Raw genomic sequence first — 19,208 nt, 5'->3', positions numbered from 1 at the left:
GTTGCTTGGGAGGGCTGTCGCCTGACTTCGGTGTTAATTTGTAAGAAGAGTTGAAATTAAAGCGCCACACCACTGTTAGGAGGTCCAGTTACAACTTTATTCCATGAACAGTCAGGGGTATAATTTGAGAAGTAGCCAACACGTTTCGGGGGTCCAAGTGCCCCCTTCATCAGGGCTAGAAAGAACATAAGATTTTCATGTCAATCTGACATTAATACAATGTACCCTCAGAGGGGTCATACTTAAAACCAAACAGTCAATCATGATGATGATAATGACCATTTGTGTTTATTTTTTGTTTTTCAGCTCCCATATTCTTGTTTTTGTTAAGCGCTCATGTTCTCATTTTTATGTAATTTTTTTTTTCTTGATACTTTCATTATGATTGAATGGTGTTAAGTATGACCCCTTTGAGGAGACGTTGTATTGAAATTAAAATCATCTTTTGTTCTTTCTAGCTATGATGAAGGGGGCACTTGGACCCCCTAAACACGTGGGCTACTAATCAAATTATATCCCTGACTTTTAATGGAGTAAAGTTGTATCTGGACCTCTTAACAATTTCAACTCTTACAATACACTATAAGCCAGGGAGACTGTGGAGTTCCTCTGCGGTGTAGAAGTCGCCTGCCCAGGAACCAGATCATTTACACCAACATTAGTACCTTAAGATAACAATATCAGTGGAATGTGCCTGCCGTTCCAGTGCTGTCATTCCACTTTCCTCAACTGTCCAGTGTTAAATTGTCAGCCTCAACTATATAACCCATGTCAAACTATTTTCTTTAATTTACTCTAATTTGTGTATATTTACATTGTCCGCGTTCGTTCGGATTAGTTAAAAAAAAAAAAAATATATATCTTTTGCAGCTAGTAGGTTAGGAAACGCGTCCTTTATTTCACTTCCTCGTCCACTTACCTTCCACTTCTTTGAAAATGACTGTCAGTTTGAGGATAAATTATGACGATTGTCTAGAATTTCCTTGATGGTGTTTTCGAAGTATATTCAGAATGCAAAGTCAGATTGGGATTTCAGGACGCAGTTACATGAAGAATCTGTATATGAGCAATCCTCAAGATTGTGAATGTTTGAGCTGGATGAAAGATCAAGATGCATATGAATGTTAAACTGGAGTAAATACGCGTTATTGGATATATGCAAGTAGCCAAACACCATAAAACACATTACAAAATTATAATGTAACAGTGGATCATGGTTGATTTTCTGGTGACAAAATAGGAGGCTCTCCTATTCAGAAGGATATTTCTAAGAGTTCATGCCCAGTAGTATTGCAGTCTTAAAATGACCAAAATATGGCATTAGGATGGAAATTAACCAGAACAAACTTTCTCACAGAGCCTTGGCCATCATCCACACCAACTTTTCTTTTTCTTTACTAGCTGTACCAGTGGATTTGAAGCATGATTTAAAAATCTTACCACATACTTGAGCTATTCTCATTTGTCTCTTTTTGCAGATTTATGTTCACATTTGTACCTATTTTTATATTCTAAAAGTTTGTTCTGAATCTTAACACTGCTTGCACGTACAGTGTGTTATTGCTTGCAGTCACACCTGGGCTCATTATTAACCATGCACTGTACAATAACTAGAGGCCACTATACCTCCCTCCCCTCCAGAGAGGTGCTGTTCACAAGAACTCTTGCTGCTGTTGGTTATCCTCGCTTGTTTTGGCTTCGGCTGTTTTGATTGGCAGGCCCCTCCCCCCCGCATGCACGCAGGAATTAATTCAGCCTGGAACCAAGACATGCTGAGAATGTACAATGGAGGTGCCTTGCACATTTCTGATCCACTCTGCTCCAGGATCCAAATATACGTAGCTGTTTTCCGGATTATCATTACATGAAGATGACATTTTAAAGCATGTTGAAGATTGTATGCAAAAAGCATATATTATCACAACCACTTCTGTTATGAGCATTCTTGTACTCAAAGGGATATGTATGGAGAACTGGTCCACAAAGATTTTATTAATGTTTCTTCATTAGTCTTTCAACTTTAATATGTTACTTTGCAGACATTGGTTCAATAAAGATGTTTGTTTTGCAGTCTGTTTCAGAGTGTTTTGTTACTAATTTTATTTGTTCCGTAAGCAGTATCATGTCCTAATGAATAAAACCAGAAGTGTGCTTTACATAGGAATACTAGATAAATGTAAAGGAGTTTTACTTGCATGATAATTGTAAAGGAGGGAAAAGAATTGTACTTCCTGTGCATCAAAAGATGCTGCATTCTAATAATAGATTTCTAATTCTAAAAATATTTTGCTTACTATCTTTGTACAGTACTGAATACAGAACATTATTCTTAGGACATGGGTTATATGTACAGTGGGGATCGAAAGTTTGGGCACCCCAGCTAAAAATTTGTATTAATGTGCATAAAGAAGCCAAGGAAAGATGGAAAAATCTCCAAAAGGCATCAAATTACAGATTAGACATTCTTATAATATGTCAACAAAAGTTAGATTTTATTTCCATCATTTACACTTTCAAAATAACAGAAAACAAAAAAATGGCGTTTGCAAAAGTTTGGGCACCCTGCAGAAATTATAGCATGCACTGCCCCCTTTGCCAAGCTGAGACCTGCCAGTGTCATGGATTGTTCTCAATCATCATCTGGGAAGACCAGTTGATGTCAATCTCAAAGGTTTTAAATGCCCAGACTCATTTGACCTTGCCCCAACAATCAGCACCATGAGTTCTTCTAAGCAGTTGTCTAGAAAACTGAAACTGAAAATAGTTGACGCTCACAAAGCTGGAGAAGGCTATAAGAAGATAGCAAAGCGTTTTCAGATGTCAATATCCTCTGTTCGGAATGTAATTAAGAAATGGCAGTCATCAGGAACAGTGGAAGTTAGAGCAAGATCTGGAAGACCAAGAAAAATATCAGACAGAACAGCTCGCAGGATTGTGAGAAAAACAATTCAAAACCCACGTTTGACTGCACGATCCCTCCAGAAAGATCTGGCAGACACTGGAGTTGTGGTACACTATTCCACTATAAAGAGATACTTGTACAAATATGGTCTTCATGGAAGAGTCATCAGAAGAAAACCTCTTCTACGTCCTCACCACAAAAATCATCGTTTGAACTTTGCAAATGAACATATAGACAAGCCTGATGCATTTTGGAAACAAGTTCTGTGGACCGATGAGGTTAAAATTGAACTTTTTGGCCGGAATGAGCAAAGGTACGTTTGGAGAAGAAGGGGCACAGAATTTAATGAAAAGAACCTCTGTCCAACTGTTAAGCATGGGGTTGGATCAATCATGCTCTGGGGTTGTGTTGCAGCCAGTGGCACAGGGAACATCTCACAAGTAGAAAGAAAAATGGATTCAATAAAATTTCAGCAAATTTTGGATGGTAACTTGATGCCATCTGTGAAACAGCTGAAGTTAAAGAGAGGATGGCTTCTACAAATGGATAATAATCCTAAACACACCTCGAAATCCACGGGGGATTACATCAAGAGGCGCAAACTGAAGGTTTTGCCATGGCCTTCACAATCTCCTGACCTCAAAATAATTGAAAATCTATGGATAGACCTTAAAAGAGCAGTGCGTGACAGACAGCCCAGAAATCTCAAAGAACTGGAAGACTTTTGTAAGGAAGAATGGGCAAAGATACCTCAAACAAGAATTGAAAGACTCTTGGCTGGCTACAAAAAGCGTTTACAAGCTGTGATACTTGCCAAAGGGGGCAGTACAAGATATTAACTCTGCAGGGTGCCCAAACTTTTGCAGACGCCATTTTTTTGTTTTCTGTTATTTTGAAAGTGTAAATGATGGAAATAAAATCTAACTTTTGTTGACATATTATAAGAATGTCTAATCTGTAATTTGATGCCTTTTGGAGATTTTTCCATCTTTCCTTGGCTTCTTTATGCACATTAATACAAATTTTTAGCTGGGGTGCCCAAACTTTCGATCCCCACTGTACATACCACAACTACCCGTGCTAGGACTATTAGGTGTAAGAAAATAAATTTGCTAAAATATAAAAAAATATGTACATATAAAAAATGTAACAAAAAGTGTAAATCCCTACAAATTGTGTCATAAATATTTAGGTATATTAGGGGCTGCTGCTGAGGTAAGGTTTGCTCTCCTTATATAACAAGCAAAGATGAAAACAACTCAAAGCACTGCCCTATACATTAATACATATCCAATATGTTTCCAATATCTGTGCAGACACGAATCAACTTAAAGTTCAAATAGTTGTGCAGTCTATAGTGGCATTGTACAATCTTCTTCCAAAACTAAGTGCCAAACATACTTTGCTGTCCTCCTCTTGTTTGTTCGCACACTCACCAACAATTATGGACTCTTACATGTAATGTCTAATATGCTTGTGTTATAAATTCCTTGTGGTCACTGGGACTTTTATTCCCCTTGGTCAGTCTCTCCACTACATCTCCTGTGGTTCGAAGGCTGATGTGCTTGGTAACTTGTTTCCCAGTAGTGTCTTTCAAGGCAACACTTCAGACCATAGCTTGTCCCACTGACACCCATCTTTAAAAGGAGCTCCTCCCCACAGAACCTCTGTTGTAGAACAGTTCCTCCGACCAAGATTTCTAGTCCAGGCAGCTTGGACACTACATCTTTATCTTTCAAGACATACCGCAGTGCCATGCGCACACAAGTTTTTTGTTTTTTCTTGTCTCACTTTCTGCCTCATAGGAAACGTCATGTTTAACCATTCAAATTATGCGGCCTTTTTCTACCTCCTACCAGTTCCCAAGTTCCTTTCTGACTACTGATGTAGTGTTCTTAAGACTCCTAACTGTGCATATGTGGCCAACATATTCTGCCAAGACATAGCTTTTGGAACACACTGCTCCCCCTTGATCCACATCTGTTCTGTGAGGACCCCATGGGGGAAGACCCTCATCTGGCAATAAGGCGACTCTACATCGGCTCTGAGGAAACTCCATTCCTCTCAAATTTATTAAAGGTTCCTTCATTCCTAAGCAAAGTCTACCACTGACACTACTCCAGCAAGCTCCCTTACAAGCTTCATGTGTTCTGTTTATAGGGCAAAATGTACTTCTAACGTCTGCTCATTTCCAGACGTTTTGCCACTTTTGGAATCTGAGGTGGATGACCGGTGCAAGAGCTCCTCTACCCTCTTACTTCATTGAATAAAACTAGAATTTTTTGGCTGTGTGCCAGAGCAGATACTAAAGGGAAATATGAAATTATGGCAAAGGTGTTTCAAGATTTTTCACCCACACCGTTTTGGAACTTTCTTACCCAGTTTTTCTCCATTCGCTGTCTACTGTGGACTTATTTAGGCCAGTATTTACTGCTCTCTGGTTGGATGCTGTTAGCGCTGCTTAGCCCCCTTATATTAAAAAATTCAGAAAAAGAGGGCTTTTGGTAGAAAGCCATTTTCTATTCTGAACCAGGCAAGTTGTGCCTTATATTATGATTGGCCAAACATAGGTTATTTTCCCCTCCTGACAATTTCAAAGCCTTGTATCCTGTGGAGCTGCAATTTAACTTTCTGCTGTGGACCCCAGTCATTCTTTCACTGAATAATAAAATTACCAATTCTATTGAAGGTACCCCCTCCTTTTAAAGATTTTTTTTTTTTAGGCACTTGGAGTACCTCCTTTGAACCTTCTCCTACTATAGATGATCCTAGGGTTCTTAAAAAAAATTCAGCTCTTGCCCTCGGTCCTACTATTCTGTGTAGATGCCATCAAGAGTATTATCAGTCATATTTCCAGAATGCCTTTACTGTCTGTGCATATGTAAAGAATTTTATGGCTCAAAGCCTGGGAAGCTGCTCTGGCACAAGAAAGATGCCTTTTGTGCATTCCATTCTTTTTCGAGCTTCTCTTTGGTAATGCCCTCAATGAAACATTGGGACAATTACTGACAGTAGGGGATTTAGACCCCATTATCCAAGATCACATTTAGTGCCGAAATGGATCTTCCCTACTCTTACTACCTCCCTCTCAGGCACCATCGGTGGGTCCTTCATGTTGTTTAAAACCTTTTTCTCTTAAACTCACCTGAGCTACCAAAAAACCTTTCTTGGATAAAAAAAAAAATTCTCTTGTGCCAGAAGTGAAGGGGTAGCCGTCTGGTACTTATCCCAACTTATACAATGTGAGGCTGAACCTTTTCCTTTCATGTTATTTTGTGGTAGAAATACACTGAGTTTGCATTTTTGCTTTCTTTCTGCTTTTTCTCTTATTATCCTTTCCTTCTTGCTGCTAGGTAAGAATATTTCCCTAATCATTATAGGGGTTGGCTGCTTCCTTCCTAAAGAAGTTTAAGGAATTTAGTCTCCCATATAGAAAATCCTGTCTCTTGAAAACTGCACATGCCATCAAGCTTAGTTTGTCTTGCCACATATCTACAGTATATCAGCATCCATCCTCACACAAGGTTTCCTCCAACCTAGCCCTTGCCTGGCCTATAGTTAGCCCTTGGAGGGTGCTTCCAGGCCTGTGATTGACCTCTTGTTTTACAGCTTTCTATGCTTGTGAAGGTGATGTGGGTTTTGCACCCACCCCCCATTTCACATGCATGTAAACCAGCTCAGATTTTCCTTTTTAATTTTGGTGATTTAAGTGATGTATTTTCTATGATTTTTTGTTTTCTAAACTCCTTAATGGCCAAGAAAAATCTGACTAGGGACATCAGCTTTCTGTACCTGTCTTGCAACTGTTTGACCACTGCTATTTGCCATACTATTCTTTAGCAGAGCCTAGCCTTTTGCAAAGTTTTGTTCCCACAATCCTCTCTTCCCTAGGTGTCAAAGTACATTCCTAACACCTTCCTTCCCTGCATCAGCCAATTCAATGTGGCAATGAACGCTCAACTAACCTCAGGAGTCTGATGTATGGGATGGCCTAAGCCATGCCTTCTGATGCTTTTTATTCAACCCATCGGGGCTTGATCACAGAGGCCATGTCAGAGGGTGTGTCCGGAGAGGAGGCTGAGGCCAATCCCATACATCTGACTCCTGGGATTGGTTGAGCGGTGTCTGTTTCCCCATTGAATTGGGTGATGCTGGAATTGCTTTTGGACACCTGCTCCCTCAGCTGCCGCAGGGATGACCAGATCACTTGCCTTAGTCTTTGACCTTTGTTTTGGACAATTTATTACCAACATACGTTGGGCAGATTACTATCCACCTGTTCCAAAGGCTCTTTGGTCACCTTTCCTCTGTATTTATTGTTTATAACAGTTTAGGCGCTTAGCAAACTCGATCAGATTCTTCACTAGCTTGTGACTGTGTGACAGCCTAACTGAGAGAATTTCCATCATCCCTAATTCCTGGATTTCTCTACATTGACGTATACCATCTTCCTCCCTCCCCAAGATCCACTTTAAGGTTGGTTATATCCTAGTGCTCAGTGGCCCCTACAAAGCCCTTTCCATATAGTCAAGGGAAGTTGCTTTTAGTTCTTCCAGAAGGTTGTTTTGTAAATGTCTGCCTACCAAGATGCCCCTGACTAGTGTTTTCAAGTTAGATGAAAGGAAACTAATTATGTTTTCATTGAGCACATATATGTGAGTTCCAGTGTTCACCTGTACTTGTTCTGTTATAATAAAGTGCAGAGGAGACATGAAGGGTGTAACTCCTGATGTCTTCAAAAATACACTCGTACAGTACTATCTCATAGGGAACTTTGAAAGATCCCTTATGGTAGCAGTACAAGAATATAAAATTAAAAATAATAAATCCTAATAAAAAAAAATTACAGGACTTCTCTGTGTATTCACATACATAAAATAGGCACACCTAGCAAGCATGTACATGAATAACACCAATTGTGCGACATATATTGGGCATTGCTGCGTCCCCCCCCTTCACCCCCACCCAGAGTGGGAGGAATTTTTCTAAAGTATTTATGGCTAATGCTAATTTTAATGAGCTGTAAAGATTTTAAATGTCACCTATGTAAACCTTTGATTATTGTGGTTGCCATTTCGCAGGTGTGACCAATTTTGAGACCTGACTTATTTGCTATCTATTCACATACACGCACACCACAATTTCATCTTCTGTATTTTACAAAAAAAGGGGATTATATTGTGTTCATATGATCATGTGCACTAATATTACTTTTAAAGTATCTTTTTGCTGAAAATACAGGCTTGATAAACCATTGTGTGAATATTGTGCAACAAAAATGTGCAAATACCATCTTTTTGTTCTAAAGATTCTCTGCTTTCAGAAAATATGTTTTGGAAGTTATAAGGCCAAAAATTGTAGTTTTGCATGAAAATAAATGAAACAAATTGGTCTAGCATCTAAAGGGTTTACACATGGAGGTGTAATGTGCATGGATTACAGAATTGTACTGCATTTTTTTTTGTTTATATTTTATCTTTTTTTTTTTGCCCTGACATACACTTTTAATTCTGCCAAATAGTTGATGCAATGTGAGGTCAGAGCTTTTGTCTGAAATTAATTTGTTTGGGAGATGCTGTTAATCCTATATTATTACAGATAACTGCCGCTTCCTAAGCAATCCTCCATGTTGGCCTAGTCAATTGCAAAGCTGGATGCCACATCACACAGCCCCACACAACACTTGTACCTTATTTTTATTTTTTTAGTTGTAATAGGTTGAATTTATGTATAACAGGAAAGAGCACCGCGTGATGCATAGTCCCGGTGAGCAGTACAGGATCTATATAGCGCCAACAGTTTGCTCAGCGCTTTACAATATAAAGGGAGACGATACAGTAACAATACAGTTCAACACAAGAGGGATAGGAGGGCCCTGATCCTGGGAGCTTACAATCTAGGTGTAGATCAACTCCTCCATATCTGAGACCCTGTCCAGCCTTGCAGACATTTCCATCATAGATGGAACTACCTGTTGTATTTAATGCATGGGAATGCATATTCTAGTTGCTTGAACCTTTTACAGGTCAACCCTTTCATAACCAGAGGTCGTTGATGTCTAAATGCCTGTGCCAAATTTTGCTGCATAAGCATGTGTTGCTTAACCACTTGCCATCCAGAGGATTTTCTTCCAGGCCATTTTTTTGCGATCTAGTGCTGCACCCAAAGGAAAATTTTCCCTCTCTCCCCCCCCCCCCCCCAAAATAGAGCTTTTTTTCGGTGGTATTTGATCACCTGTGTGTTTTTTTTATTTTTTTTATTTTTTGCACTATAAACAAAAAAAGAATAACTGTTTTGAAAATAAAAACAAAAAACTATTTTTGAATTTTTGCTATAAAACATCCAGTTATAAAAGATTTAAAAATCAAATTTTGTCAAATTTAGGCCAAAATGTATTCTGCTACGTCTTTGCTAAAAAAAAAAAAAATACCAATACATGTAAATTAATTGGTTTACATGAGTTATAGCGTCTACAAATGGCGCATATATATATATATAAATATATATATATATATATATATATATCTATGTGTGTATTACTGGAATTTTTTTAAAAATAAATAATATACATACATACTAGTAATGGCAGCGATCAGTGACTTATAGTGTGACTGCGGTGGGCAGGTGGGCATTCTGACACAAGGTGGGAACCGACTAACTGCCACTGACATCCCCAGTGACACTAATACACTGATCAGTGATAATAAAAAGCACTGACTTTGTACTAATGACACTGGACAGGAAAGGGTTAACATCTGGGGTGATCAAAGGGTTAAGTCTAAGTTCACAACTATGCGTTTTGTAGAAATGCACAGCAGTCCATTTAACATTATTTCCTAAGGGACAGATTCACATCTCCGTGTTTTTTACCCGGTGCATTTTTTGCAAAGGGTTTTAAATGCAGAACATTGCTTTTTTTGGTTCTATAGACTTCAGTGGAGATGCTGTGTTTTTGATGAGTTTAAATCTGCCCAGCAACAAGTGGGGAAACCCCCCCCCCCAAAAACGTAAAAAATGCATGTGCAAAAATGTAAACCGCACCGTATAAAGCACTGCAGAAACGGATCAAAGGCAATCTGCATAGGTGTAAACCTAGCCTAGCTGTGTGCTGTTTTACATGATGTGCTGTGTATGTTTTACTAGGGAAACATGCTGCTGTGTATTTCTCTGCTGTGCAAAGAAATACACAGCAGCATTTTCTTGCTGGCCGGAAAGAAACCTGTGGTGTTTACACACAGGTCTCTCCCCTGTCAGTTTTACTCAGCGATCGCTGGATGATGGCGGAGAATCTCCTGACGGGACCAGTTGATTTATATCTGTAGCTGAATAAGGCGGTGCGTGTGCCCCCTACCCAGAATTGCAAATCACGTATTTATATGCGACTTTGCGCCGCCCTGATCTTGCCAGCAAATGGCTGTGCGGGGAGGTTTAATAGAAAAGCAAGGGACTGGCAGAAACACCAGGGATTTCACACAAAGGAAGCAATGCTAGAACAGAATACTTTCATACATGTACTGCAGGCACGGATCAGATTTGAAATGTTTTGTTTACATATTGTTTAAGCAACTATGAATGTTTTCATAAAGTAGCACCATTGTTTAACATTTTATAAGAAAAAATTTTTTTTGCATTATACATTCCTTTTAAATAAACAAGTAATTGTATTGCAACTAATATCACTAGCACCCATGTCGTATTATATATTTAAATTACTTTTGCAGAATAAAGTTCAATGTATTTACCTTCCTTTTGTTTTTGTTTTAGCCAGTGGACATCACTTCGGCAATGAACGAGCGTGCCATGGCCCAGACTCGGCTTACGGGGAATCCATTTGACCTTGAAGCGCTACTTATGCTTAACCGTGCACAGGAGCAGGTTAGTTATACTAAGCATCCATGCTTTATTTGAAAACATGATTTTTCAGTTGAGCATGTAAAGTCATTATTCTTATACAGTATTTATAAAGCGCCAATAGTTTGCTCAGCGCTGTACATTACAATGGGGGACAGAACAATAACAATACAATACAGTGCAAAACATGAGGGGATCGAGGGCCCTGCTTTTTCGAGCTTACAATCTAGGAGGGAGGGGATTGTGGCACAGGAGGAGAAAGCTGTGGGGGATGGAGTGGTAGGAAGAGTGGAGGAGGTCGGCAAGTTAGCAGGGGGTGGGGTAGGCTTCCCTGAAGAGGTGGGTTTTCAGGGTGCGCCTAAAGGAGAGGAGAGTAGGTGATAATCTGATGGGTTGGGGCAGGGAGTTCCAGAGGATGGGTGACACCCTGGAGGCGGGCATGGGAGGGGGAGACCAGGGAACTAGAGAGAAGGAGGTCTTGTGAGGAGCGGAGTGTGCGTGTTGGGTGGTACTTGGATATTAGGTCGGTGATGTAGTTTGGGGCAGTGTGGTGGACAGCTTTGTACGCCAGTGTTAGGATTTTGAATTTGATCCGTTGCGCAGTCGGAAGTCAGTGGAGGGATTGGCAGAGGGGGTGGCATAAACGAAGCGGTTGGAAAGGTGAATGAGTCTGGCAGCCGTGTTCAGGATCGACTGAAGCGGGGATAGCCAGCGGCGAGGCAGGCCAGTAAGGAGGGAGTTGCAGTAATCGAGTTGTGATATGATGAGGGAGTGGATGAGTTGTTTAGTGGTTTCTGGGGTTAGGAACGTGCGGATTTTGGCGATGTTGCGGAGGTGGAGTCTGCATGAGATTGTTAAAGATTGGACTTTGGGCTGAAAGGATAGGTTGGAGTCCAGAATGACACCAAGTAGTCTGGCCTGCGGGGCGGGTTTGATGGTGGCGTTGTTGGACATGATGGAGAAGTCAATGGGGGGTGGTGTCCAGGCTGGGGGGAAGACAAGAAACTCGGTTTTGGAGAGGTTCAGTCATGGATGGTTTTCTGTACCATTTAGACTCTGGTAGTTATATTTTGTCCCGCTAGTTCTTGCCTCTAGCCCTCACCACAAAGCATTGACAAGAGGTGTCAGTCTTTTGCATTTCCCCCGTTACATGCTTGTTGTTCATTTTATAGACTCCACTAGGGCGGGTGTCGGCAACCCGCGGCTCCAGAGCCGCATGCGGCTCTTTTTCATCTTTGCTGCGGCTCCGGAGCACACTGCCCACCAGGTGACAGCCAATAGGGTTTCAGTGGTCGGCAAGCCGCGGATCGCAAGCCACATGCGGCTCTTCTGTGTGCCGGGCGCCCGCTCCCCTCCCTCCTCTCGGGCGGCCGCCTCAAAAGTCAGGACTCTTTTAATCCGGCCCGCGGAGCGTGGAACATTAGCTGTCAGGATGTAGGCGGGGCAGCCAGGATGTAGGCGGGGCAGCGTGACTAACTCCTCTCACAGTCCGCCCTGAAGACCGGAACACAGCGCGGGAACACAGCGAGATGAACGTGCGGAGCAAAGGTAAGTGAATTGAGACAATATGGGGAATTAATTACTATAGGGGGGATGAATTACTATGGGGGATGAATTATTATATGGAGGATTAATTACTATGGGGGATGAATTACTATGGAGGATGAATTACTATATGGGGGATGAATTACTATGGGGGATGAATTACTATGGGGGATGAATTACTATGGGGGATGAATTACTATGGGGGATGAATTACTATAGGGGGGATGAATTACTATAGGGGGGATGAATTACTATATGGGGGATGAATTACTATGGAGGATGAATTACTATAGGGGGGATGAATTACTATAGGGGGGATGAATTACTATGGGGGATGAATTACTATATGGGGGATGAATTACTATATGGGGGATGAAGCTAACTGCACGATCCTGTATATAGCATTAAGGTAAGAAACAATATATGCAGTGTCGGATTTGTTTTAAATGTTGCAATGGTTTTGCGGCTCCCAGTCTTTTTTTTCCCTTCGGAAACGGGTCCAAGTGGCTCTTTATGTCTTAAAAGTTGCAGACCACTGCCCTAGGGAGTGTGATGTTAGTAGCTGTAGCAGCTGTGAAGTCTTGTGGAGGTATCTCACTGTGGAGGCCCTGGGAAAAGATGGAATTTAAATATGAACTCCACCAATATATAAACAAAAATTAGGCATCTTTGCATTCCTTATTACATAATTAAATGGATGTTTTGAAACACAAATAGTGCAAGTACCTACATTTGACTTGATATCAGCCTTTTGCAGTCCCAGTACTGCAGAGCTCATGTTGGGTGAGAGTGAAACATGAAGCCAGTCAGTTGTGCTCTGTGCTATTAGGGTAAATGTAGATCAGTGGAAAAGAGCAGAGTGACAGAGAGCAGCTTATCGATGTGCTGCTTCTTCTTTCAGTGTTCATTCTCAGGCTGTGGGAGGGACAAATCCTGTATGTGTTAACTGCAGTAGAGTAAAAATTTCAGTCTCCTGTCTTGCCAAGTTGCATTGCTTGTGCAAATTTCAAAACTGGATAGCCAGAAATAGAAATCCTGTGTAAAGAATGGATTATAATGAATATATTTATAGAATTTTCTAAAGAATCTGCATTCATTTCAGTTCAAAAATTGATGTCTCTGGTCAGACAGGGCCTTGTGGAAAAAAGCTGATCAGGTCTAAATTAGGTGTAAAGTCTTGCTTTCATAATACAGTGGTAGCTTTGCATGGTCTCCTTATGTACCGTATTTTTCGCTCCATAAGACGCACCTGACCATAAGACGCACCTAGGTTTTAGAGGCGAAAAACAAGAAAAAAAATATTCTGAACCAATGGACTGCAGACACAGTACAGGGGATGACCAGAGACTGTGGACATAGTATAGGAGATGACCAGAAACTGCGGACATAATACAGGAGATGACCAGAGACTGCGGACACAGTACAGGGGATGACCAGCGACTGCGGACACAGTGCAGGGGATGACCAGAGACTGCGGACATAGTACAGGAGATGACCAGAGACTGCGGACACAGTGCAGGGGATGACGAGAGACTGCGGACACAGTGCAGGGGATGACGAGAGACTGCGGACACAGTGCAGGGGATGACCAGAGACTGCGGACACAGTGCAGGGGATGACCAGAGACTGCGGACACAGTGCAGGGGATGACCACAGACTGCAGACAGTGCAGGGAATGACCAGAGACTGCTGACCTTTGGGGAGGGAGGGGGAGCGGGTACCTGAATTTGACAGGTACCCGCTCCCAGTTCCGCGGAGTTGTCCTTCCCTCTTCTTCCCGGGCCGGCTTCTGTGACAGCCGGGTGCCCACTGCGCATGCGCGAGAAGCGCTGCGCTTTGTGAATGACCCGGCGCCTTCTGGGACCTGTCATGTGTCCCAGAAGACACCGGATCATTCACAAAGCGCAGCGCAGCACATGCGCAGTGGGCACCCGGCTGTCACAGAAGCCAGCGCGGGAAGACTGTGCAGCGCTGGAGCGAGGAACAGGTAAGGCCCTGCAGGAGACAACAGCTGAGCGGCCGGCCCGGTATTCTGACATGGTGGCCGCAAAAATACCGGACCGGCCGCTTTATATTCGCTCCATAAGATGCACTGACATTTTCCCCCCTTTTTTGGGGGGAAAAAAGTGCGTCTTATGGAGCGAAAAATACGGTAATTGTTGTATTATGTATTGTTATTCGGCCTGTTGGAAGGTCCTGACACACGTGATTATGGAAATATTAAATGAAGAAATAAACACACTGGCTTAAAGTAATATTAAAGCTACGTTTTTTTTTTTTTTTTTTTTGTAATGAAAATAACAAACATGTCATACTTACCTGCTCTGTGCAGTGGTTCTACACAGAACATCCATGATCCTCATCTTCTCGTTTCCCTTGCCAACTAACAGTGCCCCCAGAGCAAGTTGCTTGCTCTGGGGGCACTCATGCATGCTCGCTCCAGAGCCTGTGTGTTCATACGACACACAGAACGAGGCTCGGCCCTGCTCCTTGTCACTAGGTCTTATTGACAGCAGTGGGACCAGTGACTCCTGCTGCTGTATCTGAGCCAATGAGGAGAGCCGAGACAGCCTCAGCTCTCGTGCACATCGTTTCTATCAAGATTGGGCTCAGGTAAGTATTAGGGAGGCTGCAGGTGTATTTAAAAAAACTTTCCTTTTACAACCACTCTTTTTGTGATTTTTAAAATCCTTTTCATACTCATCCTGGGTTTATTTAAATGCATTATTTTTATCATGCTTCTCCCTTGCCATAGATCGATGCATGGGCTCAGTCTACTTCCCTTCCTGGACAGTTTACAGGAAGCACCGGAGCCCAGGTGCTGTCTGCCGATGAAATTAGTAACAGCGGCCCACAGGCATGGCTTAAAAAGGTATGCAGCAGACAAGCAGTGGTGTTTGCCTAGACTATGTACATGCTGATGTAGTGTTTAGAAAATGGCAAATTAAGAGCCAGTGCTTGTTTTTATCACGCTAAAAATATATCTAATTCGATTTATAAAGCATAGCACTGGAGAAAATCCTGTTCACAAACTACCACAAACTGAAACCTAAACTGCATTCAAACCCAAACTAAAAAACTGTAGTATTACATTTGGTTAAAGTGGACACACTTTCTCGTGTACTTGATTGTATGTTTCTAGCTCATGCGTGTACGTAGATGTACTTTAATTCTAATGAACTGGTCATGTGACACCAGCCCCATATTTCATTTTGAGGTGGTTTGTGAGATTCGTCCTTAAACCTAACCTTTTCCCTCTGGCTGAATGATGAACTCTTGTGTTTCCCAAAACTGGTCTGTTTCACTGTTCCTGTCACTGTGGAAGTGGTTCACATGATAAGAGTCAGAAATTGTCATCATGGGAAGTCAGTGGAGAGTTTGATGTGATGCATCCCAGGGTTTTCCCTGCTGTCTGAGAAAATGAAAAGCCCAGTTCCATCCACTTATTTAGCAGCTGTTCATAAACCATAGTTTAGCCATTTCCAGTTTGGTTATCAGATTAGTCCTGTGAAAAGGAGATATCGGCAGCTATGCTGTGTTCTGACAACATTCTAATTCATGGAGGACATGCAAGAAGCTGTAGCGATATGCAAAAAACAGTAACCATTAGCAGTCAGATTTCTCATTGTAGTCAGTTGAAGGTGATTTTATTGGTTACTATTTGTTACTGCACTTTCCTTACCATTATCTCTCATTGCTTGTTAATTAAATAAGCGTATTAGTATGAGCAGCAACGGATGGTATGTAGAGCAGTGGAGAAGTCATCAGCCAAGAAAGAAGAGTGCGCAGAAGCAGAGCTGTCTTGACACTGCAGAAGAATTGAGCAAAAGTGACATCAAGAATGATCTGTACTTGGATGGATGTATCGTGCCACCTGCCATCAAAGTTGCCGGACGACCTGTCCTGCTGCCGCCACCTTGGCTCTCCCCTCTGCCTACCAGATGTTGCTGCTGTTTTTATATCTTTGGTTATGAGGATCGTGTTTTAATGTATTAAATCAAACACATTTTCCCTTTATCTGTCTCCTACTGCACTGCAAGTAAACAAAGTTAAGAATTCTTACTAATCCACAGGAACTGTTCTTAGTTCAGGCATGTTTTTATTGTTGTTTTTCTTGGTTTTGGTTTCCCAGTGTCTACAGATTCTTAAGTGTGGACTGTGTGAGTACCAAATGCAAGTCCCCCTTTTGGTGTGTAAACCCCCCTGATCATTTCACTCCTTATGAAATGATTAGTCACAGTTCTGACCCTTATCATGTCAACCCCGAATTACTTAAGCTTCTGCGCATAGCAGTGCAATTGTATTCTGACTTGTATTTTGCAATATGTTCTCCGCTTTGGTGGGCACAGTGAAACAGACCTTGATGCTGAAAATTCTATCATTACAAAGCAGGTTCTAAAGCGGGATCGGACCCTGGTGTGACAATGGCTGGGGTCTGTGTCACTCTCAGTCCTTCTTTTATGAAAATGTTCCGGCATTGAGAGGGGCGAATGGAACCCATACGTAAGTAAGTAAAACCAAAACAAAAAACACTGGGTGTTTAAAGCGAGGAGATTCAGCGTGGACAGTGTCTTCTACATGAGCTGGTTCAGTCCTGTTATGACTGGGGTTTGCAGGTCAGAGACCAGTCTCTATACAAGCCATGTTCTGTTTAATGTTTGGTGGTTGAGTATGCTTATTGTTTCACAGTTGCATATTAACCTGATTGTGCATTATTAAAGTGACACAGGGCTGCTAGATAACTCACTAACAAGAGGTGGGGAGGGTTCTCTTTACTGTGCCAAAATATGTTTCTTGCTTCAGTCCAGGATGACAGACTAGAATTTGCCCAGTGTTGAGGTGTCAGGATGACGGTAGGACAGCTCTTTGCACGGGTAAGCATGGGGTACCAGAGAGGGGATAGTTCACAGAGTCACCTGTGAACTTTCACCGCTCTATATGGAAACTTGTTGCAGGGTCAGATCCTTGTAGCTGCCTTGTGTCCACGGTCACTGCCTGCTCTACTATCACAACACTGCAGCCAAAGATTCATTAGGTAGGTAAGAATTTAACAAGTTTATCTTTTTTTTTTCCTTTTCTAAAACTTTGATATACTATGCATTTTTTAGTTATCTGTCTTTCACAGAAGTATGTTAAAATGTTATTTTCCCCTTGTGTGGCAGACTGGTGTCAGAACCATAATTGATCAGTAGAGGACGTTGTAAAAGACAATGCAAAAAACATGGATTAGCTTTGTGCATATTCTGCATGGAGAGATGTAGTCCTCTGTTATGTTGCTGGTATCTAGTAAATCTGAACTGTGTAGTTATCTCAGGGGGTTTGGAAGCCTGCCTTGGAAAACATTAAGAAATTGTACATTTTACCACCTTATTTTTAAAGTTATAGTAACATTTTGGTTTGCCCCTTTTCTGTCTCATCTGTCTGCCTTCTAGGATCAGTTTCTAAAGGCAGCACCGGTTAGTGGTGGAAGAGGAGCCCTACTCATGAGGAAGATGGGATGGAAGGAAGGAGAGGGACTTGGAAGAAATAATGAGGGAAATGTTAATCCTATTCTTGTTGACTTTAAGACCGATCGTAAAGGTAAATGTCTTTCTGCACATGTCAAATACAAAAATGCCCACACTTTTAACAGTGATTATTGCTTGCCCATACCTTTTTGGTGGTGCAGAAGTATGGGTATTGACTTATTAGAGCTTCATGGGACCTGTGGCTCTTTGAGGCAATATAGATAACTAGAAAAGCTACAATTTCTGGGGAAATCGTGTGAAGTGTTCTTTCCTCCACCAGTAGTCTACAACTGGAGTGGGCGGAGTGGTTGGAGTGGTTGGAGTAACTGTGAAAAGGTTGGAGTGGGCAGAGTAACTTTATGGAGTGGGCAGAGTAACTGTGTGGAGTGTTTGGAGTGAGTAAAGATAGTAAACAATACACTAACCAATTGATTAAATTTAAAAAGTGCACATGGCAAGCTTGATAGAGTGAGAAATGCATTTCAACTTTTAATTATTTATATAGCACATTTAATTGCAATGTTGTTGCCCAAAGTGCTTCACAGTTACATTAAAACATACATTTATAAAAACATTAGCAGCATTATCATGTCAAATACTCTCTACTGTAGAAAACTTATTTCCAAACTTTTAACCAGAAGCCGGCCAAACTGTCACAAATTCAAATTTAGATTTCAAATAGGGCAGAAAAGAGCGGTTAAAAACAAACTGCTCCAAATTGCTCACTTCACTGGCGTCTTCAAATGGTCGTAGCTTTAAAAACTATAAATCCTACACCGAAGAGCTTTATATTGTGAGAATCACAAGATCCAGACCTACATTTTGATGCATAGTATGTTTCTGAAATATTAAAAATGAAGGCACAGTCGCAGTTTAGAAATTGCCCTTCAAATTTGAGGTGGCTAGAGTGCAGTTTCAATGAATGTCAATGGGCGGGTGAGTTGCAAACAAATGGTGATATTGTGAAAACTATCAGGACTATGGCTTAGCCGTGGACATTTTTAGTGGCAGCAGGGATAGCTGAACGTTTTGATATATTTGTGTAGGTGGGCTTGAAAATGAGGGAGTGATGGCAGTTTAGAAATCATGTCCTAATTTTTCAGCTTACACTCTAGCTTTTGTCAGCTCCCACTCTAGTTTTGAACATTCTGCCTTTCATTCCTATGGGACGCCGATATTTCGTGAACCATTCGGCGAAACTTTCCACAAAGTAATAGCACACCAATCGGGAACAATCCGCACGTTTCGGTATATTACTGTCTATATAGTGTAAAAACTGTGGGAGGAGTTAAGGTGGTAAATTTGGCTATAATAATAAGAATATATATGTGAGATAACAGTATGTGGTCTTGCCATGCAAGAACACTTAATAAACACTTTTGAAATAGAAATGTATAGGAAAT

At 41.4% G+C, this 19,208-nt stretch overlaps 1 protein-coding gene across 10 annotated transcripts in view; it reads left to right on the top strand.

Annotated features, from left to right (window-relative positions):
• SON (SON DNA and RNA binding protein) overlaps positions 1-19,208 on the top strand; it is a 134,083-nt gene that overhangs the window by 102,746 nt on the left and 12,129 nt on the right. For 2 of the 10 annotated variants that reach the window (XM_089677951.1, XM_089677950.1), the window contains exons 7-9: positions 10,667-10,777; positions 15,054-15,170; positions 17,731-17,878. In XM_089677951.1, the coding sequence (XP_089534077.1) occupies positions 10,667-10,777; positions 15,054-15,170; positions 17,731-17,878 (376 nt within the window). Of the gene's footprint in view, positions 1-10,666; positions 10,778-15,053; positions 15,171-16,687; positions 16,902-17,101; positions 17,879-19,208 lie in introns of those variants that run through there. The other 8 variants (XR_016312805.1, XR_016312803.1, XR_016312801.1 and 5 more) reach the window with 8 other exon arrangements.

The sequence above is a fragment of the Staurois parvus genome, unplaced genomic scaffold (genome assembly GCF_062004578.1).
Source record: "Staurois parvus isolate SC_StPar_1 unplaced genomic scaffold, SC_StPar_1.0 ptg000195l, whole genome shotgun sequence".
Taxonomy (NCBI): Eukaryota; Metazoa; Chordata; class Amphibia; order Anura; family Ranidae; genus Staurois; species Staurois parvus.
The sequence above is the reverse complement of the archived record's forward strand: the minus strand, read 5'-3'. Positions and strand labels throughout refer to the sequence as shown.